Source organism: Dasypus novemcinctus, chromosome 6 (assembly GCF_030445035.2).
Source record: "Dasypus novemcinctus isolate mDasNov1 chromosome 6, mDasNov1.1.hap2, whole genome shotgun sequence".
NCBI lineage: Eukaryota > Metazoa > Chordata > Mammalia > Cingulata > Dasypodidae > Dasypus > Dasypus novemcinctus.
The window spans coordinates 25,133,355-25,159,783 of record NC_080678.1 but is presented as its reverse complement, the minus strand read 5'-3'; the positions used below and the strand labels follow the sequence as shown (position 1 = coordinate 25,159,783).

The 26,429-nt window shown below is 44.1% G+C and overlaps 1 protein-coding gene across 37 annotated transcripts in view; it reads left to right on the top strand.

Moving 5' to 3' along the window:
* TCF7L2 (transcription factor 7 like 2) overlaps positions 1-26,429 on the top strand; it is a 190,788-nt gene that overhangs the window by 12,023 nt on the left and 152,336 nt on the right. For 22 of the 37 annotated variants that reach the window (XM_058298407.2, XM_058298410.2, XM_071215665.1 and 19 more), the window contains exon 4: positions 1,211-1,279. The exons of the other annotated variants lie outside the window; for them this stretch is intronic. In XM_058298407.2, coding sequence (XP_058154390.1) covers positions 1,211-1,279 — 69 coding nt within the window. The remainder of the gene's footprint in view (positions 1-1,210; positions 1,280-26,429) is intronic. 37 annotated transcript variants of the gene reach the window in all.

Below are 26,429 nucleotides of genomic sequence, written 5' to 3'. Positions count from 1 at the left end.
AATATATTGAGTCTAAATCTCAGCCTAAGTTATGCATTGTTACAGTAATAAAGAAGTGCTATAGTAATAGTTGTGGAAGTGCTATAGTAATAGTTGTGATAGCAGTAGTAATAGCAGTAGTTTGTTGTGGTAATATAAATCCGTGTTTGGAAATGCAACAGATTTGCCTATTGCTATGAGGGGGATGGGCAGTGATTTCATAGGATCATCTGGTTTTCTATCATTTGTTCGTATATAGCAAATTAAAGTGCATTTTCAGATTCTGTTGAGATGCTTTAGTGATTTTTGTAATTTTTCTAAAATAAACAAGCAGATGGTGTTTGTTTTCCCAATGGGTGGAATCCCGAGATTAACAAGTGCTATTTGGGAAAATGAGATTTTGGTGAGCACTTTAGATGTTCCTTTCTCGTTTGGGGTGCCTGCGTCTTTGATGGGAGGTCTGTATGTCATCAGAGGGTAAGGCCCAGGAGACACTTACATCTTGTACTAGGGAGGGTCGAGTAAGCCAGTGGCTTATAGTCATTCAGTGGCCACCCAATTGGTGGCCTGAAAACTTGCTGACTCTTTGGTGGTGGCTGGCTCTGTCTTAGGAGTAGTGGCAATTCCCAGCACGTAGGCTGGAGCGATGTCCTGGGACAGACAGCCTTGCCATTTTGAAAGAACGTGTAAGGCATCGTGTGGCCCTGAGTTCTGCCTGACAGATTTTTCTTCCCCCAGAAATAGATTCGTGCTGGAGGGCCAGGGCCTCTGTTGAGTTGGGGGTCTTGTACCTGTTGCAGGCCTGTGGCGTCACATAACCCTTCCTCTCACATTCCTTCCTTCTACCTACATGTTGCTATTCTGATGATTCTGCAGCACGCAGTTAATTTTTCTTCAGTATCTTGCTCAGCACACTAGCGTCCTTTATGTCTTAATGGGCATCAGTCTTTCTTTTTCCTCTCATTGAGTCTCACTCCTGGCCACCTCCCTCCCTTTTTGCTTATTGAATAGGTGCCTTTTAAAAAAAATTAAAAAAAAATTTTTTTAAAACATTACTTAGGTTATTGTCATCCTCTTATCCATAGCAACAAATAAAACTACACAGGTCTTGATTGAATGCCAAGGCTGCATTCAGTTTAGGAAGGTTTGTCTGCTATTCATAAACTGCTTAAGATGTTTTCTTGTAGTTTGTGACATAAGCAGAACGCTTTGATTTGGTTTCTTTCTACAGCTCCATTTTCAGTCCGGGAGCACACATTACTCTGCGTACAAAACGATTGAACACCAGATTGCAATTCAGGTAGGAAATTCAAGAGATCCTGAAGCTGGAATTTCCATTCTTAGGTCTCTTGTGCCTTTTATTCTCCACCCCTTCCCCAACCTAGATGATGCTGGTGGCGGTGGCGGTGGCGGTGGCGGTGGCGGTGGCGGTGGCGGTGGCGGTGGCGGTGGTGGTGGTTGAATTCTGGGGGGAGGTAAGTGGGATGCAAAGAAGAAATGAGTGGAAGAAATGCTACTGAAACCCTGTGTTTACTGTTGAGTTTTTGTTTTTTTTTTTTGAGGTGCTGGGGATTTAACCCAGGACCTTGTATGTGGGAAGCTGGCACTCAATCACTGAGTCACATTGACTCCTCTGAGTTGGTTTTTTTATTTGTTTTTGCTTGTTGTTTGCTTTTGCTTGTTTTTTCTAGGAGGCACTGGGAACTGATCCCGGGACCTCCTATGTGGAAAGCAGGCACTCAACTGCTCGAGCCACATCTGCTCCCCAACAATTTCACCATCAGGCATAATGAACGCCAGCTTGGCTCCTGCTGGGCTTAGGGAGGGCTCCTGAGTTGGGAGCAAAACTGGGTGATACAGAGTGAATGTGAAGTATTAAGGGACGATGGAAGAGGAGGCCTTGTGACAGCCAGGGAGTTGTCTCCAGTGGATCAAAATCCCGTTAAGTGGTGCTCACAATATCACTTTTGACCTGACTGTCCTGAAATGTTGATTTCTCTGGGACCTCCTGTTGATATATGACACGAAGAAAAGTGCTAGAAGGGAAAGGAGACGGATCCCAGCTTCTGATAAGTGTCCATTTCCTGCTCACGTAGTACTTCCATTCTTTTAAATCCAAAGGCTAAACAGATCCCAGACGAATATAGACTAGGAGCTGAACTGCTGCCAACAGAATACAATAGGGGAGAGGGAGCAGACTAAGGCGATTTTCTTCTGTCTTCCTGGCCATGGTCGTTAGGTATACCTTACCTCGTGGTGTAACCGATGGTACCAGAACTTCTTGAGGGTTCTGGTTTAACCCGGGGAGAGAGCTTTTAAAATCTTTGGTGGTGGTGGTAAAGTCTGGCTCTAGGTTCTTCTCCTCTTGCAGTTGGATGTGGGTTGGTTAGGCTGCATTTCTCCCTTGCTCCCTTTCTTCCTCTGTAGAGATCCCTTGCAGGTAACTTGTGTATGTGTGCATGGACTTCTGGAGTTAGAGCCCCGTTGCATCCTTGTGGCTCTGTCCTTTAAAGAAATGCATCTTCCTTGATAAGACTTCCAAATAGTTTAGCCATTTGCCCCAGGTAAATTATGAATTATTCCACCTGTGAAAAGTATGAGTCAATCAATGAACATTTTTGCTTGGAGGAGCCTTCATATTTTTACACTCCTTTTAAGGCTACAAGCACTTATTTTCAAAAGACATTTTGATTACTTCTACAGTTGGGCTGCGGGTCTGGGTGTGTGCATTTTATGGGGAAGTGGGACTCCTGATTTAACCTCCAAATATTTCCAAGGCTGATGTGTCTTTCCCTAGATGCTGCTGTTGTCCTTGCTGGCACATTTTCTTCCTTTTGATTCACCACAGAGTAGTAAGCCTTGCTGCTGGAAAATGGTTTGGATTCAGGGCTGGGTTCAAGAACAAGCCCAAACCCTAAATCTTGATGAATGGATGGGTAAACAGACAATGTCCTGAGGCCTACTACATCTCGTGGAGAGCTGGCAAAACCTGTTGCCTGGGGTGTGGGAATTGTGGAGGTTGAATAGCAGGGCGATCCCTATCTTGGTGTGGATAGGCTGGCTGGGGCCTTGTCCCTGGGAGACCAGCCGAGACCAGGCCAGCTGCTGTATCTTTACACCCGTCGTGAAGTGGCCCTTGTTAGGCCGAGCAGTTCGTCTTTCTCCCAACCACCTGGCACGGTGCAGGCCATGTGAAGCTCTTTCTCAGGAGGAAGATGGAGTAAATTACAGAGCTCATTGTTTGGAGGACTGAAACCATTACTATTCCTCCATGAACAGGTAGCATTGTTCTCCCCTGCTTCTCTTTGCTAAGGCGTGATGCCCTTGTGGGCAAACAGAGAGACATTCTGTTAGAGGCCCAGCACCGGCAAGCTCTCAGGGTTCATTCTCCCCCAGTCCCTGCTAGACCAGAGTGAGGCCAAGCCCAATGCCATTTAGCTATAATTTTAGTTTGGTCATCAAAGGAGAAATGGAAAAATCAGAACAAAACCAAAGGAGCAGAGGAAGAAAAGGGGGACATCTCGGACAAAATAAAATTGCCCCCATAGTCCATGGCAGCTCAGCAGCAATGGGGGGGGGGAGGTGAGAGGACAGGGTGTCCCTGCTTTGGTGCAGAGTGGAGGGGGTAGTTTCCCTTCCCGCCATCGTCCATTAAGGCTTAAATACAAAATATCGTTGGGGCAGAATCTCCTAGACACTTAAACTGTGGTTAGCCCTTAGAAATCCTGTATTTCAGTATGAGCTGAGCTCGTTGCTCTCCTAAGCTTTAATCCTAAAATAACCTCGAGTAGTATGACACCGTTATCACATGAGATTCATGCCCCTTTCCCTTCCCATCGCGCCTGTAATCGCAGTACTCGGCCAAGTTCACTGTTTATATGAATGGTCTTTGAGTGGTTCTATAGGCATCTCATGTTCTTGTAAAAGGCTTGGACACACTATCCATTGCTGTGTTGTGGCATCTTCCCCTTTTCTGACACTCTCCTCATTTCCTTTCAGTTTCGAAAAGACAAGAGTAGCCTGAATGGCCCAAATCTCCCTAAATGACTAATACAAATATCAGTTAGAATGAAGACACCTGTCTTCTTTTTCTTTTTTTGAAGTTATTTAACTCTTATTGACTTTTACAATTTTTGAAGTACAATTTGAATACAGTGAAGTATGCAGATCTTTAGCGGAGAGCTGATTGAATTTTTTCATTTGTAAAACCGCCACTCGGGTTAAAGTGTGGAATGGGGATGGAACGCTTTTCTGTAAAAGGCCAGATAGTATTTCAATCTTTGTGGGCCATACAGTCCCTATTGCAAACTGCTTAACTCTGCCATTGCGGTGTGACGGCAGCCAGAAGTAGAGGAATAGCTGCGAGTGCATTCCAGTCAAACTATTTACAAAGACAGCCAGCAGCTGGATGTGGCCCGTGGGCTGTACTTTGCTGATCCCCATAAAGAATATTACCAACTCCTTAGGGGTCTCTCTCTTCCTCTCCCTTCCCAGCCACCCTCATCCTCTTACCCACCCCCAACAAAAATTCAGGCCTCTATCACCATGGATTTGTTTTGCCTGTTTTTGGCTTCGTATAAATGGAATCGTACAGAATACACTCTTCCATGCCTGGCCTCATGCAGCATCATGTCTGAGTTTCATCCGTGTTAGCTGCAGTTTGCTCTTTTCAGTGCCATGTAGCATTCCATGTATGACTGCCACAGTGCATTTGTCCATTCTGTTGCACATTTGGCTTCTTCCGGTTGATGGACCTTAAGGATAAAGCTCCATGAACATTCTTACACACATCTTTTGGGGGAATATATGTGTACATTTCTGTTGTTTTTACACAGTGTGTCTGTTTAGCTTTGCAGTGAGCTTTTGAGAGAGACCTGAACACTGGATTTCAGGTGTTGTTACTGAAATATATATTAGCCTGGTAGTTTTAAAATCTGTGACTAACTTGGAGGGGGAGCAGTACAATTATCTAGGTGTGATCAGAGACCAATTTTGCGCATTTGTGTACCTCCTCCCTCCTTCTCCATTAACGCTGGAACAGATGATGCAGGCAGAATTCAGAGAGGTGAACCCATACTGCAGATGTGTAAAAACATCTGTCTCCCAGGGATGCCCCGCAATTGACTGTAGATAAATGTTTAGGCATCTTAATGCTTCCCTGAAGAGGCCCTTCCAACATTCATCATTATTCCAACCCCAAGAGCAGTGTTGTAATCAAGGTCAAGACCCACGGAAGATGTTTCCCTTGGTTTTCGGAAGGGATACTTCAGAACCAATTAAGCCTTTGTTTTAAGAGTATTTTGGCCAAAGGTTGATGTTTTAACACCAAGTCAGATGAGCTTTAGGAAAAAACTCCACATGCAACAAAAACAAACTGTGTAGACCTTTCTTGGTTGTTTTTCTTTTAGGATGTGACGCTGTGTGTGTGTGTGTGCATGAGCGTGCCGTGTGTGCAAAGATAACTAGGAGAGGATCCAGAAGAAATGGACCATTTTATTTGTTTACACAGCTGAGCTGTGGAGACTTTGCAGTGGTGTTGCTTTCTCCTTTGCCCTATGCTTCCAGATTCCCACCCGCACTTAACCAAAGCATAACCCTCCTGCTTGGTGGTAGGACTTGTATGCCATAGTTCAGAAAGGTGGTGAGGACCCTCCTCCAGGGACTAGGAGCTTTCTGGAGCCTGGGAGAAGACTGTAATATCTGAGGGCATGCTTGACCTACACTGGCCTCTTATTCCTGGATTTGAACTTGATGTTTAGTCTTGTATTGTTCAGATTCCTGAGATGCTGTGTCTTGAAGTCCGTCTGGCCCAGTTAGACTCTTGGCATTTGGGATGAATTTGGCCAGAGAGTAGTGCCAGTGGATTTGGCCAGAATTTAGGAATGAGATGGAAATATCTAGGAAGGGCTCCTGAATTTCCCCCTGTTCACATTTCTGATGGAAGTCTCTTTGTTTTTATTATTATTTTTGATTGTCCTTTTACCATGAGATACCAGCCTTTCAGTTTCCATCAGGATTTGCTTATCTCGGCTGAGGAGAGGATCCGAACTAAGTGGGAAAACTCCCAGAAACCAGCTCACAAGTGGATCTTCCACATCTCCCATTGTCATTCTTGGTGCAGTCACCTTCTTACACCTTTCACTTAGCCTTTAGTTCCATTACCAGCTCTGGTTGTGAGATTTCACATCTACTTTTTGCAAAGAAATGGAGTGTGATATGTGTGTTTGTGTGTATGTGTCTAAGAAATGTCACTTCATTAAAGTTGTTTGACAAAGCCTATGGATGGTAGTTAACTTACTTTAAAGGTTCTTCCATGTGCTAAGGTGGCGAGTTTTAGCCTAAAGTGTCTAAATTAAGTCATCTTGAAATGCTCATTCATTCAAGAAATACTTATTGTGCATCTCTTGCGTGCTAGGTACTCCTCAGGCCCTGGGAGCACATCAATGAAGAAAACAATAATCCCTTGCTCTCATGGAACTCACATACTGATTTGTAACCCATTCCTCAAGACCAGTAGGGTTGGAGTTGCAGCCCAGGAATTGGCAGTTTTAATCAGGGTTGTGATTGTCAGTCTCCTAAAAAAAGTTTGAGATTTGCTGCCCTAGGGTTTTCTGAAATCAAGCAATTGATCATTTATTGGCTGTTCAGTCATTTTCATTTGCCGAGTAGAAATTGAGGGCAGGCCAGGTACGTGGTTGTGATAACATCTTCTGATTTTGAGTGAGATACTGCTAGCCCCTATGTTCCCAAAAGCTTTTGAGGCCTTTGCTTCTCCATGATCTTGTGAAGACAACCAGATACTTTTGCAGCTCAAGAAGAGTCATTTCTTTGATTAGGAACAAACAGTTTAGACAATAATGTGCTTGGTCTTAGGGGCCAGAGGCAGTAACACCAATTGATAATAATAGCAGCTTATGCTTATTAAATTCTTCTGGTGCATTGGGTCTGGTGTTCTATGAGAATTATTTTATTGATTCTTCCTAAGAGCACAGCAGGAGTCGTGAGAGGTCTAGTTATTGTTATTATTACTGTTATCCTCAGTTTATGAATGAGGCAGCAGAGATGCAGTTACCTGGGATTTTTTGCCCAAGGTTAAGTAATTGGGATTCAAACCCCGGAAGTCTGGCTGGAGGGAGACTATACCGCTTAGCCTTCTGCTCAGAATTATGCTCAAGAGGGTCTAGGGCTTTTCTAAAGCAGTGGCTACCAAACAGCGCTCTGAGTTGGACACATAGAAATCACCTGGGAATTGGGGGGGGGTGGCTGAAAAATTCAGATTTTTGGGTTCTACACATTGGAGATTCTGATTCAGTAGGACCAGGCAAACTTGAGGATGCAAACTTGAGGATGCATCGCCTAGAAGGCTTTGTAAAGAGGGAGATGGCAGGCAGGTGCCCCACCCCAGAGTTTCGCATTCAGTTGGCCTGGGGTGGGGCCCGAGAATTTGCAGTTTTAACAAATTTCGGGGTAACACCGATGCATCACCTTTCTCTGGAGACTGCACTTTAAGAAGCACCTGACTGTGCCAGTGGTTCCCAACGCTGGCTACACATTGGAATCACTTGGGGGTTCCTGCCACCTGGATGCGAATCTCTGGGGGTGGGGCCTGGGCATCCAGTTTTTAAAAAAGCTTTCCAGGTGACTAATGTGTAGACGTGCCTGAGAAGCACTGGCCCAGGGTATCCTGGAATCTGCACCCCCCCCCCCCCCCCAGGCAATTCTAATGTTAGATTCTTTTTTTTTTTTTAAAGATTTATTTCTCTCCCCTTCCTCGCCCGCCCCCCCCATTTGTCTGTTCTCTGTGTCCATTCGCTGTGTATTCTTCTGTGTCCACTTGCTTTCTTGTCAGTGGCACCGGGAATCTGTTTCTTTTTGTTGCGTCATCTTGCTGTGTCAGCTCTCCGTGTGTGCTCCTGGGCAGGCTGCACTTTTTCGCGCTGGGCGGATTGCACTCCTTGCGCGTTGGGTTCCCCTACGCGGGGGCACCCCTATGTGGGGGACACCCCTGCGTGGCACGGCACTCCTTGTGTGCATTGGTGCTGTGCGTGGGCCAGCTCCACACGGGTCAGGAGGCTCTGGGTTTGAACCTTGGACTTCCCATGTGGTAGGTAGACGCCCTATCCATTGGGCCAAGTCCACTTCCCTCTAATGTTAGATTCTGATGTTAGTCATATTAGAGAATAACTGCTGTAAAGCCTGTTTTTTGTTGTTACTGTTGTTGTTTCTTTCTTTGTTTTAGCTTGACTGACTTGGGGCATGTTCTAAAGAATGGCTTGTGTCATCCAAATGGTAGAGTCTGTTTTGAGAACATTTTGTTAACAGGGAAGATCACTGTCCCTTGAGTCCCCAGTGCTAGTGAGAGAAGGTGGGAGTCTGGCATCATAAGCAGGGGACTGCAGACACCCTGAAGCTCTAAGGGACCTGGGAATCTAGGTCTTCTCAAACTTTCAGTTCACGTTCAAATACAGATTCGGATTTAAATGTAGGTCTGGGGTGGTCCCTGAGAGTCTGCATTTCTGACAAGCCTCATGCTGCTGGTCCCCAGTCTGCCCTTACAGTAGGAGCAAAGATCTAGTCCCTTTTGATAGGTGGGGAAGTTGAGATGCAAAGAGGGGACTAGGTTCATGCAGGGTCCCTCAGCTTGGTAGAAGCAGGGGCCCAAACTAGAAGCCAGTAGTCTAGCTCCACCCTGTTCTACCTTCCCAGTTCGAGTTATCTCATCTTGTCCATGTGGTAGCACTTGAATTGCATAAGCCCGATAAAAGACAATCTAATTTTGCTTATTTTCACTTGTATCTTTTAAAAACTTATATCCGTTTTACCTGTATCATTGTATATGTAAGAGTTTTGATATTTGTATCTGTTTATTCTCCGTCATCACTGTCCTAGTTTGCAAGAGGACTGGCCAGTCTGCAGGGAGAATGCCAGGTGGTCCTTGAATTGAACAACCTGGAAACAGCGGTTCTGTCAGCCATATGTGTGCCTTCTTGTAGACCACAGTACGTGTGGGTACAGAGGACCGATCTGTGGCTGTCAGCTGGTTGTATTTCCTTAGCCTCACTTTATTTAAGTCCAATTTATAATACTTACTTTTTATAAAGTCACTCAGAGTCATGGGGTTGTTTAGGTGAGCACAGAAATTTCTAAATGGGCTGTGGCTGACATTTGCAGCCTTATCAGGCTCAGCACTTAATTTGTTTCTGGAGTTTGATTTGGTTGCATGGTATAAAATCCTGATCAAACAGATAAGTGGTTGCAATTTTTTTTGACGGTTTACCTTGCAATCTCAGCATATTCTTCAATTAAGCAGAAATGGCATCAGACCATTATTCCTGAGGGTTCCATGAAAACCATTGGGTAGTTTGCAATGTGTTCAATATTTAATGAATAATACGTAGAAACTTAAAAAATATATAAAGCTTAAAAGTAGGAAAATAGATACATGTACTATATATTTCTGTATCTATAACATATATTATAAAAAATAGAATCACACATTTGTGGATTCTTAGAAACATCTTCTCAAAACACCCTGGGTTTTTAAGGGATGTAGCTGGAATAATACTTGGTTACATAAGATTGCTAATTACCCAGATTGGTTGTTCCTGGTCCTGGAAATTGGCATGCCTCTGCTGTTGGTTAGTAGAGGGGGCTGGATGCCATAGGATGCCTTCATGCAGGTTTTTAACCTTGGCACTATTGACTTGTTGGGCTGGATAATTCTCTGTTGAGGGGAACTGTCCTGGCATTGTAAGATGTTTAGCAGCTTCCCTGGCCTTTATCCTCTAGAGGCCACTAGTACCTAACCAAAATTGTGACAACTAAAAATGTCTCCAGACATTGCTCAATGTCCCCCTAAGTCAAAATCATGCCTGGTTGAGAACCATGGGCTTAGTGTAACAGGTTGAAGCTCCTGCTTCTGGATTCAGATAAACCTGTGTGTTGGAGTGCCAGTTCTATCATGGTTCAGCTTCTTCCTCTGTAAAGTGGGGATAATGGCAGTACCTGTTCCCAAAAGGTTGTTAGGGGTATTAAGTGAGGTCCGATTTGTTAATGTGGTGGGCAGTGCATTGGCACCTAGAAGGGTGCTTGATACATACAAGCTATCTTTTTTTTTTTTTTAAATCATTGAGAACTATGTGAAATACTTGTTTGCAAGCTTACACAATACCTTATCCTGACATGCATTGTATATTTTTTATTCCCTGTCAAAAACATCACACATGATGAATTTGATGACCTGGACTATCTTTGCTGGGTAACAAAGATTTATGACTCCTGTTGGTTGCTGTTTGCATTTCTCTTATGTCACTTAAAAAGTCTGCCTAGTCCTTGTGCATTCGGCTGGGATACAAGCTCTTCTGAAGGACTGAGATTGTGTCGTACTCATCTTTATATCCTAGTTAGCATCATGCAGTAATGCCTGGGGGATAGTAGGTGTGCAAAAACAGTTGGTGTGAATGTGTTTAAATACATACTGTGGGCAGAAAGGGAGCGGGAATGGGTGTGTATTAGAGGTCCAGTGAAGGATGCATTTTGAATTTGCTAATAACCATCTCTTTCATTACACGAAAAGCAAAGAATAATTTTTTTTTTTTTGCATTCAACCAAATAAATTAAGATGGACTCAATCCCTTCATTAACTTGATGTCATTTCCTGTGTCTTAGTGACTGTGGCATTGCCCATACAATGGGGAACCATGGTTGGACTAGTTTGTATCTTATATAATTGTCTTCTAATTTTCAAAGTAGTTGGCTTTTTAAAAGCTTTCTTTTTCTTCATTCTGCACGGGGGACTTTCAAAATATTACGTGTTTTGCTACTAGTGGATGGATGAGCCTGCACATGTTCATTCCTTTTTCTTCCTAAACCCTCTGCCTCTCTGGATTTTGAGATTGAGATAAAGCACCAGAATAAATAGCTTTGGTTGAAAATCCGAAACTGTCCAGGGCTTGAAATTGGATGTGTGTGGTTTTAAGCCCATCCTAGGGGGACCGGAAGATTCTTTCTGCTAGGGCTTTGGCTGAGGCTGCCCTATAGGGAAGACAGCCTTGTGTCAATAGTTTTTAAGTTGATTCAGTAAGCATTGTTGGTGATTGAAATTGAAGAATTGTGAACACAATTCATCTTGAGGAACAGAGAGCACCGGGTGTGAGTGAGGCTGCAGGGAACAGACATTGACATACGGCCCGTCATCAAACTAATTGTTGTTTGAATTACCTGTTATGATTCGATGACAAATCTGCCTTGCTCCTGCCACTGGAGCAGAAAATGTAGCTTGAATTGGCGTGATGTTAGCAAGTGTAAACTGTACTTCAACAAGATGGATAAACCCAATTATGGGGCAGACCTGTAGAGAGAAAATCCATTTAAATCTCGTAATGTTAAGCAGAGCTGTGTTTAATTCATTTGGACCAATTTGGGAATGATGTATGAGTGTGGGTGAACATTAGTCAAAGGGGAGACCGTTGGGGAAAGGGATGCACCGCGGCTGCAGGCTGCTCTGGGGAGGCAGCTGGGGGACCGCCTCGGCAGCCTGCGCTAATGGCGGGGAAAGGCAGAAACGACAAAACGATGTACTCACTGCTGTTGGGGGAGCAGGGCTGTGTAAATGGACCAATAAGGAAAACATAGGAAGCAGAAATGAGAGGAGGTGTTTTTCCTAAATATTTTTGACAGTCTGATGTATAAAGGAAATATGAGGTTCCTTTTCTCTGTTTCCATCCCCTGATATCCTTATGGGCTTTTTCCAAGCCTTGTAGTAGGAGGACTAGAAGAAGCTCTTGCTAGAAAGCTTAATGATGATTTAAAAGAGGGAGAGAGGGAGAAAAAGAAAAAGGAAAGCTAAATTTAAATAGATATTTTAGGGCATTTGATTCTCTATTGGAAAGCAGTTAAGAGGGAATTATTATTTTGAAATGTGTAATATAAATGTATTTGGAAGACAGTTTTCAAGGTCTGGACTACTTAAATTTCTGTATTTTTAAAAAAGCTACAGAGTGGTGACCCTGTTTTGTGCGTAGTAGGTTCTCAGTATATCCTGATTAGATGAATGACATTGATCTCAAGAGAAGCAGCTTTCAGGGCTAAATGACTTGTATTTCCCACACCTCAAACTTGTTAGGATGTATAAAGACCTGGGTTCAAGTTTCACCCAGTAGTGATTTGTGGGTCACGTTTCCTGCTTGTACGATTTTAAATTTTTACCCCCTCCTGGCTTTGCCAGGGATGTTGGTTTCATTCCCCGCCCCCCTTCCCTGTGAGAAGTTATTTGTTTTTCCCCTCTGGTTTGGAGGAGGAGGAGGTGGTGGTGGTCGTGGCCGTGGCCATTGTCGTTGTATTTATTTTCTGGAGTGGACTGGAGTTGGAGATTTTGCCTGTTGAAAGGAGAACTTAAAAAGACTGGAGTACATAAGGAGCTTGGCTGTGGTCAGCCAAGGTATTCACAGCATTGGGAGTGCTAGATGGAAATGAATACTAAAGCCCTAAGATTTTATTTTCTGTAATTGAGGTACAGTTCATTGTTTTGGGTCATGGTGCATTTTTAAAGGTCTAGGCCAGGCAAATCTTTACTTCCAGAGGCAGATTTTGTGAGATTTTACTTGCTTGCTTTCTCCAAGTTTCAACTCAGTTGAAGAACCATTAGAGGATTAAAAAAAAAAGACCTCACAATAATGTTTATGCACTTAGAATTGTGAGAATCGGAATATTCCATTCGAGTTATTACAGTAGAATCTAGGTAAAACCCTTAGAGAGAATTTAAACTACCGTCACCAAAGACCCCGCTACACTTAGCCCTCAATTTGACCTCAGTTGATACACCTCTACATCATTTACGAACAGATGAGTAATATAATTAAACGAACTTGGAAGAAACACATTGAAATATGCTTCCGAGTCTGAAGGCCTTTGCCCTGAAAGAAGGGGCATCCACCTGCATTTCATGAGTTTTTTTAAAATTCTGTCTGGTGTAGCTGAAAAGCAGATGTCAGATTTATACGAATGAACAGTGGGGTATACGTAGTGTGATTTGGGCAGGCAGTGATGTCCACTTTGTGGGTTAGAATGGCCCATGTGTGTTGAAAGTATGTCATAGGGGCTGTTTTCCTGGTTAACTGGCTGCTTTCTGGTGTTATAAAAAAGCGAAATCTTGCAGTAGTATGTGCAAAGAGGGTTTTTTGACCTTTTGCTTAGATCCTAAGATATTAAAATATGTAGCAAAAGACAAGAAATACTTACAACATAATACAAAAATGAAATCAGAAGGTAATATTAATCCTTAAAAAATAAATATTTTCTGTAGCTTTAAAAAAAAATTAGTTCCCCATGGAACTAAGTTATAGATAAGGAGTTTATTGATACGTGGGATGTGTCAGACACTATACAGGAGTGTTTTGGGAGTCTCTAAGCTCTGAACTTCATTTTTATCCTTAAAATCAAAACAAACTTCCCCTGCCTTCCCTCCTTCCAGCCTAAAGTCGCTTAGTTTTTATTCTGGAATCCAGAGGTATTTATTTCTTAATGATTGCTGGAGCAGCCAAGAATTTTCCCATTAATTTTAAAAAAAAGCTCTGACCCAATGTGCAAAGACATTTTAACTTGAAGGAAGGTTTGAAAGCACCCCTCGGCTAAGGACATGTTTACCAAATCAGCAGTGTGTTTTAAGTACCCTGTTTTGTTTAAGTTATCACTGTTGCTACATTTTCATAAAGGTGAGTAAATATAGATGGCAAATGTCTCCGCAGAAGATCAGGCTTGAAGCCATTTGTGTCTGAAGAATTGGCACTCAGGACTTGAATTCATGAGTAGGAAAAAGGCTTTAAAATGTAGTGAGCCTCTTTCCTTGGGAGAGAAACCTGCCCCTCCCCCAAAAGACGCCCCCCCCCTTTTTTGGGGGGTGCTTTAGTGACTTTTCCCACTGGGTTAAATTTGCCAGTTTATCTCCATCAGCAAATAAATCCTAATATAGCATTATCATTATTCCACAAATGCATTACTCCTGATGTGGTGTTGTCATTTTAAAATAGTTTAGAAAAAAACACCACAGTAGTTGTTTTTGCTGATCGGGTCAGGTGCGCTGCCAGCCCCCAACTGTTTATTTAATAGTATAAGTTGTGAATTGTTTGGTGTTTCCTACCTCCCCCCTTAATGGAATTTTTGGTCAAGTTTACAATCTCTAACCACCTTGGTTTGCCTAGCAGTTAGAGGGCGACAGTGACTTTAAATATAATGCGACAGGAACCGGTGATCTGGCATGTTGAAAAAAAAAAAAAAAGTACATACACAAAACCACATGCCCACATGCAAAGCAGATATGGTTTTGATTTTGGCCTCAGTGGTTCTGTTATCGTTTCTTTTTCTGTGAGAGTGGATTTTTATCTTTCGGTCTGACTTTCTGGTTCACTTCATGGTTTGTGGTTTCCATTTACCATCACTGCTCATGAACTTGGCTGCTTGGGAGCTGGAGTGACCCTGGGCTCCTGGCCGGTGGACTTCTGGGGAAAAGGAGTCCCACGATTCCATTCCAAAGGGATGTTGGGGTTAAAAGTCCAAATTAAAAACGCAAATTGCTGCAGAGCCGTTGTTCTGCCCTGGATATTTTGCTCTCTTTCTGTTACTTATGTAATACCTCTGAGGGCTATTTTGGAACCATCTAGACCAACTTGCCATTGATCTTCCTGTTCTGTGTATTTCCTCTGATTCCCCTGCTTTTCCTCCCCCTCCTCTCCTTTGGCAGAGAATATTTTTACCTCATTAAAGTAGTTTCCAGGTCAAAATTTTCTCATAAAGTATGAATTTTTCTTTATCCCAGTATTTGATTTCCACCACTTTTTTTTTTTAAAACATAAAACTGAGAACTTACATTGGGCAGATTACTTAATTGCTCCATGCCTCAGTTTCCTCTCTTGTGAAAAATGGGATTAATTGTAGGACTTGCCCCAGAGGGTTATTGTGAGAATCTGTACAAGGGCCTTCGCCGGGGGCCTGGCCCATAAGAAGGATTAAATGGTGTGATGACTGTCACCAGACTGTCCCTGTGTGAGCACTGGGAATCCTGGATGCCAGGAAAACCCTCTGTCCCCGGCAAACCGAGATGGTTGGTCACTCTAGCAATGCGTCATCATGAAAACTCCTTTGCCAAGTTTCCAGCGTGGTGATATATTGAGTTGCCTATCTTTTTGTGCTTTTCTTTATCCTCCCCTCTCCCTACATCACAAAACAATCTGGTCTTAAGTTATTTCTCCTACCAAAGAGTAGGCCAAGCCAGGAAACTGAATACCTTTTGAAGAGAGGGAGGGTGAGAAGATCTTTGTTGTGACATAATTTATCTTCCCGCAGAGGGAAAACAAAAAAACCTATAGGGAAGACTGGACTTAGAATTACTCAGCTTCTGATGGGCATGAAATTAGTGACAGCAAGACACGGAGCTGTGGCCTTTTGGTTGTAATGCCTGTTCTCTTTTTTGGTCGATTTCCCATTGCTTAGAACTTCATTAAAAAAAATAAATTTAAAAGGCATCCTTTTTTCGTCCTTGAAAGGCGGAGGTCTGGCTCCTGGCTTGCAAAACCTAATAACTAACACTTCTTTCTTTATGAGGGGGTTTCCTCGCCCGCTCTGGTCAGGCTATTGTTTGCTTGAGTTTATAATAAGCGTGTAACAGCTCCCTCCTTCTCCAATTTGCCTCAAAGACAAGTGGTGCTAGTTGATTACTGGGGACGAGAGGCCTGCCGACGGCTCCTGGTGCCTGGGATCCCAGCACCTTTGGGAGGACGTGCTGGCATTTTCTGCACTTGGTCTGCCTCTGCGCTCACAACACGGGTCAACTCACTGGAATTTTCTTGTGGGGCTTTCTGGGACCCAGGCCTGTTCTTAGAGTTGGATAACAGTGATGCAGTCAGGAGCTTGTCCAGAATGATTTATTCCCAGTGTTGGTTAAGAAATGACATCCATTCTCCCAATGATTTGAAGGCAGCCATTATTTCCTTAACACCTCCTGGTTCCAGAAGCTGTAGTTCCAAACATTCCTCTTTTGCAGAAGCTGGAGTTCTTCAAGGTTTGCCTGTTTTTTTTTTTTTAATTGCCACCTTTCTTTAGCTTTTTAGAGGCCAAAATGAAAAGAGAAGTAGTGAAATATGAGAAGTCACAAAGCAGTCTTTGTCAATGGACTTCTCATTCTCTTTTTTGGCTTTGGGAGGTGTAAAACAATAGATGAGTGCGATTACATCCTCCCACCCCACTCCTCTTTTAAAAAAAGAATTACTTCTATTTCAGCAGGCTTTGTTAATCACAAAACTATAGTATTTTCTTGGCTTCAGCCAGACCTTTGTAGCTGCTCAGTGGCCTGAGGCTGCGGAAGTTGCTTCCATTTTTCTCCCCTCTAGTTTCTCCGGGCTTTCCTGGTTGATGGTGTCTCTTTTAGTAAGTGCAGTGCTTTACCTTTTTAATTGGTTACTTCCTCTAAGTGATGATTTATTCCGTATCTATCCGAAATGTCTTAATTTGCTTAATCTAATAGTTTCATCCCCCTCCTGCGGGTTACCCCCCTCCCCCCCAAATTAACTCCACCAACAAAACTATTTCCCCAGGCAACACTTGGTGAGACAGGCATTTTTCTCTGGGGAGAAACTTGTCTTTGTGTATGACAGCGGGGGAGAATTAATTAAGAGAGAGGATGAAGCTTAATAATTGGAGTAGGGGCCCAAGAGCTCTGAATACCCGTAGGTCTGCCACTAAATTATCTGGCTGTCACCAGCTTCTTCTGTAGGTCTCAGTTTGCTCATCTGTGAAATACCTCCACAGGATGTATGAGGTGGGAAGACACTTAGAAGCTACAAAAAGGCTGTTTTATCTGTAGATAGAAGTTTTTGCTTTGCTGGGTAAGAGCTCTGGCACGGGACATCTCAAGTCAGCTCCGCCCATTTATTGCATATTGGACCTTGCCAGTTACTTAAGCTTGTGGAGCCTCAGTCTGATCTATAAAATGGGGATAAAACCCATCTCTGAGGATTAAAATGGAATTGTATCTACACAGCTAATGGCCAGTGCGTAGGAGAATGCAACAGTGCTTGTCCTTGTTTAAAAGAGGAATCATTTCTATAATCTTGGCAAGTTGCTGTGGTTCTTTGGTCCATTGTGCTACCAGTGAAGGCAAACGGTGGATTTCCGCTGTATCTTTTCTGGTTAAATTTCTTCTGCATCTCAGAAGTAGTAAGAGATGAACCATATTCTCCTTGTCAGAATGATATTGAAATAAGGCACTGAAATAAATGTCAGAATCATTCCATAGAATGAAACAGATTCATTTGTTACTGAGGTTTTAGCTCATATTTTAGTAATCCCCTCCCCCAAACACATTTTTAAACACATACATTGATTTCTTTCTCTCTCTTTTTTTCCCCCTTGTATTACTACAAGGATCAGTTTCTTCTGGCCTAATTCCAGAAACAACATGCCTGTCTTTTTTCATCATTGAGGAAAAGCAGTCTGAAGGCACCATAATTCCTTAAATTGGATTTCAGTTCTTGATCCCCTTATGTTCAGTAAACAGTGTTCTATGAAACATCATTGTTGGAGGAGCAAGAGGCTGGCAGCATTGCTGTTATCAGAAATGCCTCACTCACCTTCTGGGTGAGGCTGGGGGTAGGGTCCCTTGGAGGTGAATTAATCCCTTTGAGAAATGCTCGTGAAAATTGGGAGGGTGGTGCATTAGCATAGTTTTGTATGGGGAGAAAACCTGTAGTTGTCTGTGCCTGCGTGTGTGTGTGTGTGTGTGTGTGTGTGTTTTCTTGTTACCTCTATCAGTACCATGGGCAGGCACCACTTGAAAGCCTTAGGATTCCTACATTCAAATCAAAGACACCCAGGAGCAAAGATAAAGGGGGCAGTATGATCTTCAAAGATGAGGGAATGAAAAAGTCCCGGGGAATATCTTCCTAGGTAATTCTGCCTCCCTTCACCCCACCTTGTTAAGAGCTCTTGAGAGCATCAGCCGCTTCCTCTTACTTGGTGGTTATGTGGGTACCCAGGCTCTTTCTGGCCAAGCCATCAGCTGTTCCTGGAGCAGGAGACAGATGACTTGCAGAAAGCAAAATGCAAATGTCTCGGGCTGGTTCCGAGCTTGGTTGGGGGGTGAGTCAGTCGATATTTCTTGGGTTCTCTCTTCCTTTCTCACTTTTCCTCCTTTCTTTGAGCTAGTTTCGTTCTGAGAGTACAGGGTTGGCACCCACTTACCCAAGAACTGATTAGTTCTAAAAGAAGCAGTAAGTTGATTGCTTACAGAGATGATGTAAGCTTTGCTCTGGGGTACATCAACTTGGATTTCTCATGCTTTATCTTATAAAGCCTAAATTAACAGCTGGTTTGGTTTGAGTTCTCCGGGATCTGACTAAGGGATTAGAGTCCATTCTCAAGTGAGTCAATCTAGTTTAATTTATTTCAGGTCTATCAAAAAAGATCAATCAAAGAAAGCTCTTTGGAAAGTAAAGCTATAATCGGTCTGCACACTTAGAAGTCACTGTTGTTGCACTTGGTGTTTTTCTCCGGTGGAAAAATGCTTGGGCTGTGGTTAAGAGGATCTATTAGAGCCTTTTCCACAGACCTCCCTTTCTTGCAGCCTCCACACCTTCCTGGGAAGATTTGGAGAAGGTATTGCGTTTGAGAACTCTGCTCAGGTGGGTGCTGTACTGACTTCTATCTGCTCTTCCTTGATAATGCTTGACCCCTGGTTTGGAAATTTCTCATTCAGTCCGTTTTGTGTCACTGTTTGCTTCTCCTGGGCTTTTGCTTGTAGAGATTGGTGGGTGAAGGCATGCATTGAATTCTTTTTCCAGAATGTCTGCAGTGAAGAATTTCCTCATGTAGTTTGCAAGGCTTAAAGTGAAACAGTCTCCCCTGTGGTTGACCTGGGCTTTTGTGAGCACGGAAAGTTACAACTTGAGTTGCTCATTTCTTTTGTGTCTTCATTTAAACAAAAATGATTTCGAACATCTAATAGTAGCTAAGAACTATTCTAAAATGCATGGACTATACCAAGAGAAATATCAAGAATAAAGATATTTATTCTAGTATTTATGCTAGAGTTTGGCTCTAGAGTTAGACATACCAACATTTGAATACTGACTCTGCTGCTTTGTGACTTTATGTGACCTTGAGCGAGAACTTCTTTAAACCTCAGTTTCCCCGCCTGTGAAATAGGCTTAGTAAAAATACCTCCCTTGAACCAGTGTTGTGATAACTAAATAAAATAATACTTATTATCGCACTCTTTTTTCCAAGCCACTTTGGGGGAGATACTAGGAAATTCGTGCTTCTTTCCCCAAATGCATTAATCAGAAACAGTTGTTTATTGAGGGTCTGTGACGTACATGTGTCATTTGCTCTGGAGATGCCAAGATTAAATGATGTAGTCTCTGCCCTTCAGGAATGTACAGTCTATTGGAAAAAGAAAAACACTTGGCAGTGGAGGGTGTCCAACATTGAGTCCCATCGTTTGTTTTGAACTTTTGTCTTATGTCCCAATCGCCTTGGCCCAAGGGATGCTGTTTGACCTTCTTCCATTGGACTGAATGAAAACAATATGGATCACTCTTTACCTGCCTTTCACTAGCAGTTCATTTTCATAGACAGACAAAGTAGGCCACTCATGCTTCTATTTATTCAGAACTTTCCGCGACCCTTAGCTCTACTATTAATGCGAACATGAGTTCAGCCTCAGTTTTTCCAGCTATGAATTGGGGCTCGCATTATTCTATGGAGTGTGTGGGGTGAGATACGCTGAGGGTTAAACATTTAAACTGCTTCAAATCCAAGTTACTGTCAATTCTTTGGTATAGTCAGATGAGGAAGACATTGCCTTAGGGGAAAGTGAGAGGAAAGAGGAAATATCCCTCTTCAAAGGAGGAGAAAAACTCAGTTTTGAGGCTCTCTGTTGCTTCTTATTGTATAAGGAACCTTAAGCTTTGCTTATTCAGTAATCATTTCCCCAGAAAGAGCCTTACTCTTGATAGCTACAGAAAAAAAGAATAGATATTGCTTACTGAATTCTTACCTATATGCCCTTTTCTAGAACATTCCATGTATTTTTAAACTTAATGCCCACAACGATTTATTACATCATCCATGTTATTCAGATGGGAAAATAGCCTCAGAGAAGTGTGGGGACTTTCCCAATGATACATAGCTTTTACAGTAAGTGGTCACACTTGGGTTTGAATCTGGTGCTTGTCTGGTGCTAGGGCTTGCCATGCTAAATGGTCTCAAGGCATTGTCGTGGAGAGGGAGAGGCTGCTCTTGGGAATATAGTTGAACTTCTCTTTAAAATTGTAATGTGAACTTTGAAGGTGATCTTGCAAGTGAGTAGTTTGGTGTGGGTACCTGAGTCTCCCTCTAAACAAAAGCCTCTTCCCACCCCCGCCCCCCAACTGCTTCACATCTGTGCCGTCCAGATCTGGGATTGGATTCCTTGGAATTTCTCCGGTGGTGGGTGGGTGAATCTTTGCATGTGAATCAGAGGGTTCCTTTCTCCTTAGCATCCTTTCTTAGCAATGCCTCCCTCCTGTCTCTGCCTCTGGGGTTACCCATTAAAAAAAAAAAATAACCAAAGCACTTCAGAAAGTCACATGCTGGGTTTCTACTATGTCCTAGACACTGTCTTAATTCATTTTTTCCTCTACTTGAGCAAAAAGAAAAAAAATTTGAGTCAGTGCTAATAATTGTGGCATGTACTATAATTGGAAGTGTTTCATTGACATGCTCATGAGAGTTTTCGGCTTCATCTTCGGGCTTGGATGTAGCACTAGACTTGCCTTGAGTGTCTTGCACAAGCCTTTGATGCAGGTAGACCATATTATAAACAGGCGCGTTGCTATGGTGAGGATGGCAGTCCTTGCTTGCTGTGGGTAACCTTTTCTACCTTCTTGGACACTGTTTTAAAACACAGCAGTGCAATAGCATTTTATTTAATTTGAATTGAGGCGAGATAGATGAATTGGTGAGATTGAGATCTGAAAAATTTTTCAGATGATGTTTTTGGGGTTTGTTTCTCATATAGCACTCAGGAATATTTTGCACATTGGGCATTCTCATTATTTATTTAGAAATATGTTTTCTAATGGATGGGGCCGGGGGGATTGGTGGTGGGCAGAAGGCTAGGCTTTCTTCTCTTCCCCCTCCTTCCTTCCCCTAGTGTTTCTACAGGTTTGTGAGCTTTGATGCCCAGCAGCTCATACAATGAAATGAAAGTTCAGGTTGGCATGATGCAGAAATGATTATTCCTACTAGTGTGTTCCCATTACTGTTAATAATATAAAAACAATTGCCTGCCTCTCGAGGCTCCTGTACGTGGCTCACAGATAGTTGCTTCTCTGTGGATTTGGATGTGCGGCAATGGGGACTGGAATGTTTTATTAGCAATTTTCCTCTCACAAGTCCCCAGGGTAACTCAGATTAGACATATATTCATTTATTTTTCCTGTTGCTTGCAGGCTAACTTTTAATTATATCCATTAAATAGCAGAGCAGTTCAGGGTTTGTAAAATGCATTTTCCCCCCATTTTTTCCCTGCCGTACACTCCCATCCCCTAAATTTTTTGGGCAGATACACAATCTTGGGACCCTAAAGGATGTTAAAAATTACCTTGTCAGCTGCTTGATAGGTCTTTCACATTTCCAAGCCTGCTTCTCACTGTTAAAAATGGAAATGACCGTACTCAACTCACTGGATAGTTTTTAGCACCAAATGGGACAAAGTTTGAGAGAAAAAAGATGTTCCTAAGGAACAGGCTTTCAAATTTGAGATCATTCAAATGTGTCTTTTGCTTAGGTGGAATCTGAATGCCGTATTTTTATAGCTCAAGACTGCCTCTCTTCTTGTACATGTCCACCTTGTTAGCACCCCCTCAGGTTTTGGATTCCTTCTTGCCCAATGGACAGTTCCTGGCCACATGGATTTTCTCTGTACCTTCAGGGGCTCAGTTTCCCTCTCTGTGGAGTGGGGTGCTACAGAGTCCTTGCTAGTGACACATCTTGTACATGGCATGAGGGTGTGTCTCAGTCTCAGGAGTGGTTCAGATAGTGGGGAGCCCCCTGGGATGAGATGAACACAAGCCTCTCCCACTTGCCAAGGTGAGTCAAGCTCCGATACCGTGGCAGGGATGGTGGTTTCTGTTCAGGGTGTGTGGGCCTCTGGACAGGGACAGTGCAGGCTGCCACCTCCCTGATTAAGTTATCTTGCTGATTCTGTGCAGCCAGAGCTGACCTTTCCTCCCTTATCCTTTTTGGGGAGGGGGTTTTGGAGGGAGAATGGCATGCTGTGCTCTCTGGGCCTCCATCTTTCTGCATCCCAGCCTCACTCTTGGGGGCCAGTGGATTTTCCTCCTGATTTTCCCGGGAAACATCATGGTGAAGGTGGAGTGAGCTGCTCGGTGGAGGTGGTTGTCGGGGCTGACGAGGGGTGGAATGCTTTCGGGGTGCATCGTGCCCAGAGCCGGGCTGCACATAGACCTCGTGATGGGTTGGCCCGAGCATTGATTTAGAAGTATTTCTGGAGGGGGGAACTTCATTGGCTAAAGAGCGTGTCTGAACAAGAGCCCTGTTCTTCATTCCCAATCCTATTGACTGGTGGGGTTGCAGATCCAGGGCAGTTGTCAGTCCTTGGATTCAGAAGGCAGCGAAGCCTTGGCGGGGGGTGGGGGTGGAACTGGTCTGGGACCTGAATCTCTCTCCAAGACGCCCCACGCCAAGCCCAAGGAAAGTTCTGCCCATCCGGCCCCGCGGGCAGTGCGATTGGGCAACCTGGAAAGCAGAAAATGCACGTCTGTGGCATAGATTCCATTCCACACACCACCCTCGCCTCCTCTCCCCCACCCTGGGAGGGAAACTGTGCCCTCTGGGCGACACCCATCCATGACAAAGAGACCTTTGTTGGAGCTGGAGGTGAGAATCTGTGGGTGTCGGGATTTCTGGGTTCGGGTTCCAGCTTCCTGCCAATTGCCTGAGCGCTGGGCGAACATTTCTGGAATCAAAAGAAGTGCAGCCTGCCCAGCAAGGCCGAGGGAGCTGGAGGCTGCTGGGCGCTTGGATTGCATTCTCTTTGCAAAGGGCTTTGAGCTCCTGGGCGGAGGACGAGTCCTCGGGCCCAGGATGAAGATGGTTCCGGTATTTTGAGGGTTTGTTCCTTGCTTTGGTGCTGGCCCGTGGAAACCTCTCCAAAAGACTCCAAACCTCCTTGTTGGGCCTCCTCTGAGATTCTGGAATAAAGTATATCTCCCACACTTTCCTAATCATGTCACTCTTTATTTTGCTAAAAATCTGGATCCTCACGTGTCCCTCCCCACCCCATCTACTGAAACACAATCTGCAGGGGCAGGGCCTGGGCTTGTGTCTTTCCTGTCAAGACTTATAAAAATGCCTTTGGTGTGTACTTTCTCTTGCTTCTGCTCTGCCTTGGGCCTCTGTACCTAGATTGTAAGGTTCTTGAGGGTACACCTGCAGGTACAGTGTTCTTAAGTCGTTCCGTCAAGCACCTTGCGCATGGTGTTGGCGTGTTAATACTACTCACCAGAAGAGGGGCTGGGCGAAAATGACACCTCATGTTTCTCAAGCTGTTGTAAGTAAAACCTCAGTCCTCCCTTCCTCCCTCCTCTCCTCCTCCTTCACAGCGCTATTGAGATATTACACACCATAAAATTTACCCCTTTAACATGTGCTGTGTAGTGTTTTTTGGAGTATGTTCACAGGTTTGCACAATCCTAAACCCTGTCTAACTCCAGAACATTTTCATTACCCAAAAAGAAGCCCTGTCCCCATTAGCAGTCACTCCTCATTTCCTCCTCCCCCCAGGCCCTAGGGATTTGCTTATTCTCAACTTTTCATATAAATGAAACCATACAATATGTAGCCTTTTGTGTTTGGCTTCTTTCACTTAGCTATGTTTTAAAGGATCAGCCATCTTATAGCATGTATCACGACTTCATTATTTTTATTTTTTATGGCTGAATAATATTCCATGGGATGGAAACCTTACATTTTATTTATCCATTCATCAGGTGATGGACGTTTGGGTTCTTTTTCTTTTTGATGTTATGAGTAATGCTGCTGTGAACATTTGAGGACACGATTTTATGTAGACATTTTTTCCTTTCTCTTGGGTATGTACCTAGAAGTGGAATTGCTGGGCGATAAGGTAACTATGTTTAATTTTTTGAGGAACTGCCAAACTTTTAAAACCTTGGATTCTGTCATGCCCTGTTAGTATTGGGCAAGACAGCAGAATGTGAATTTTGTTTGTCAGAGACCTATGTAAAATGCGATCATGATTAAAAAAAAACCCTCCCCATTGTTCCAACTGGGTGGATTCCCCATCAATTGCATTCCACTAACCCGGTGGTCCTTGACCCTGGCTGTACTGTACCATCACCTGGAAAGCTTTTAGAAAATACAAGCCCCATCTCCAGGAGTTACATCAACATCTCTAGCTGCTGGAACTTCAGCCTGACTTTCACAAACTGGTATTGCCGTTTCTCTCCCCTTTTCCCCTCTGTGGATGAGAAGAAAAGGCACAGACTAGGTTGGTCCTGTGGACTAGAAGGGTCTAGGAGTATCTAAAGCAGTCTCTTATGGAACACCATGGTCTGCTCCCTGGGGTAAATGGGAATCTGGGACTTGGCTGGGAAGGAACTTGTGAGAGGTTTGACTTGTGTCTGGATTGTTCGGTCTGTGCCTGGATTGGTGAAGAATCTAATTTATGCTACATTTGGCCTTCCCTTTTTTGAGGCTGCAACATCTGACTACCCTCAGAAGCAGTTGCTGAGAGATTTGTCAGTCCCCTGGCAGTGGCTGGAGTTTGTTCTGTTGTTTCTGCCTTAGCAGTGGAGATGGGAGCAGCCACCCATTCTCTCCTGATGGGCTGGCCTCCTTCTTGAAGCCCTCGGGTGCTGGTGTGGCAGGGGCTGGGGGTACCTGTCCATGGAGGGACCTAGGCATTGCTGGCTCCTCCCGAGTGTCTGTGTGACCTTGGGCAAGTTGCCACATCCCAGATGGCTCACTCTTTTCCTCTGGAATGAGGGATTGACCTGGAACTGACTTGTGCCAGGGACTCAAAGGTGTCTTCTCCGAAGCCGACCAATGCCTAGTGCAAGCCCTCCCCTCCTTGTCTCCTCCTGGGAGGTGCTGGCCTGGCCCCTGCCTCCACTTGGTTTCCTTCTGAGGGTGATCACACCCTGGTGTCTTCCCATTTCTTGTTTCCTTTATCTATAGATACAAGCTCTGTGAGGGCAGAGACTTTCAGGGCCTCATCCCAATGTCTAGGGCTCTAGAAATACTTGTGCATAAATGAATGAGTTGTTGATTCTTCTTTACCTCCAATTCCCAATGACTGTAGGGACATAGCTTTGGGCCTCTAGAGCTGAGATTTGTTTTTGTTTTTTTTTTTTTTCTTTCTGTGTAATATTCAAGAGGAAATAATGATAGCTAATGGTTAACATTCATTAAGAACTGTGTGCCCAGCCTGGGGTTTAGGACTTTATATTCATGATCCTACTTACACTTCACAGCAATCCTAGGAGGTGGGTGTGAATTCACAGAGCCTCCCCTTGTTCAGGTTAGCTGCAGGCCACGGAGGCATGGCACGTCCAGTAAAGGAAGGGGTGCAGCAGCCTAGATTAGTACCCCTGCCTGGCTTCTGGGCCCCCAGTTTTAACTGCTGTTGCCTCTAGCAAGAGAGTTAACAAACAGAAGAATACTATACATAAAAAAAAAAAGACTCTTGGGAGGAGAATGGTGGCCCTCTTGGATATGGCAACCAACGTTACCTGGGCCCCTGTCAGGGGTGTCTATTATGGCGCCAAGGAAAGATGCTGTTTCCAGTGATACCCAAGGAGATCCTGCAGTGGGGAGCTTTGTTCCTGAAGCCTAGAAAAGGGACTGCATGATCCAGTCAAGGAGGCAGCTCTATGGAGAGAGCCAATGTGGCAGGCCACCAAGGGACACCCAGCATCCAAAAGGTTGCTCTCCTTGTCTGCGTCCCAAGACCAGGGCTGCCCACCTGCGGCAGCCTTTTACAGTTAGCCTTGGCCTCATAAGCCAAGAGCACAAGCTGTGGTGATGGACCGTGAAGGCTGTAAGCTCATCAGTGGTCTGTGTTTTGGAAGGCCAGAGACCCTGACTGCCCACCCTCTCCTTCCTGAGCTGCCTTCTGGGGGACAGCTGGGCTTTCTGGCCAGTGGTCAACAAATGTGAAGCCAGCAGGCTGGTGTGGTGTGTTCAGCATGCCAAGCCAGAACCTTCTAGCTGAAAGTGGCCAAAGAGACTGAGATTGGGGAACTGAGACTGAGGGAGGTGAAGGTCATAGCTCCTGAGAGGCTGAGCCAGCACTAGAGTCTAGGGCTCCACAGTTGGAAATGCCTGCCCAGATTTGGGGGACTTTTGCAAGTGCATTCTCTTCTGATCCTGCA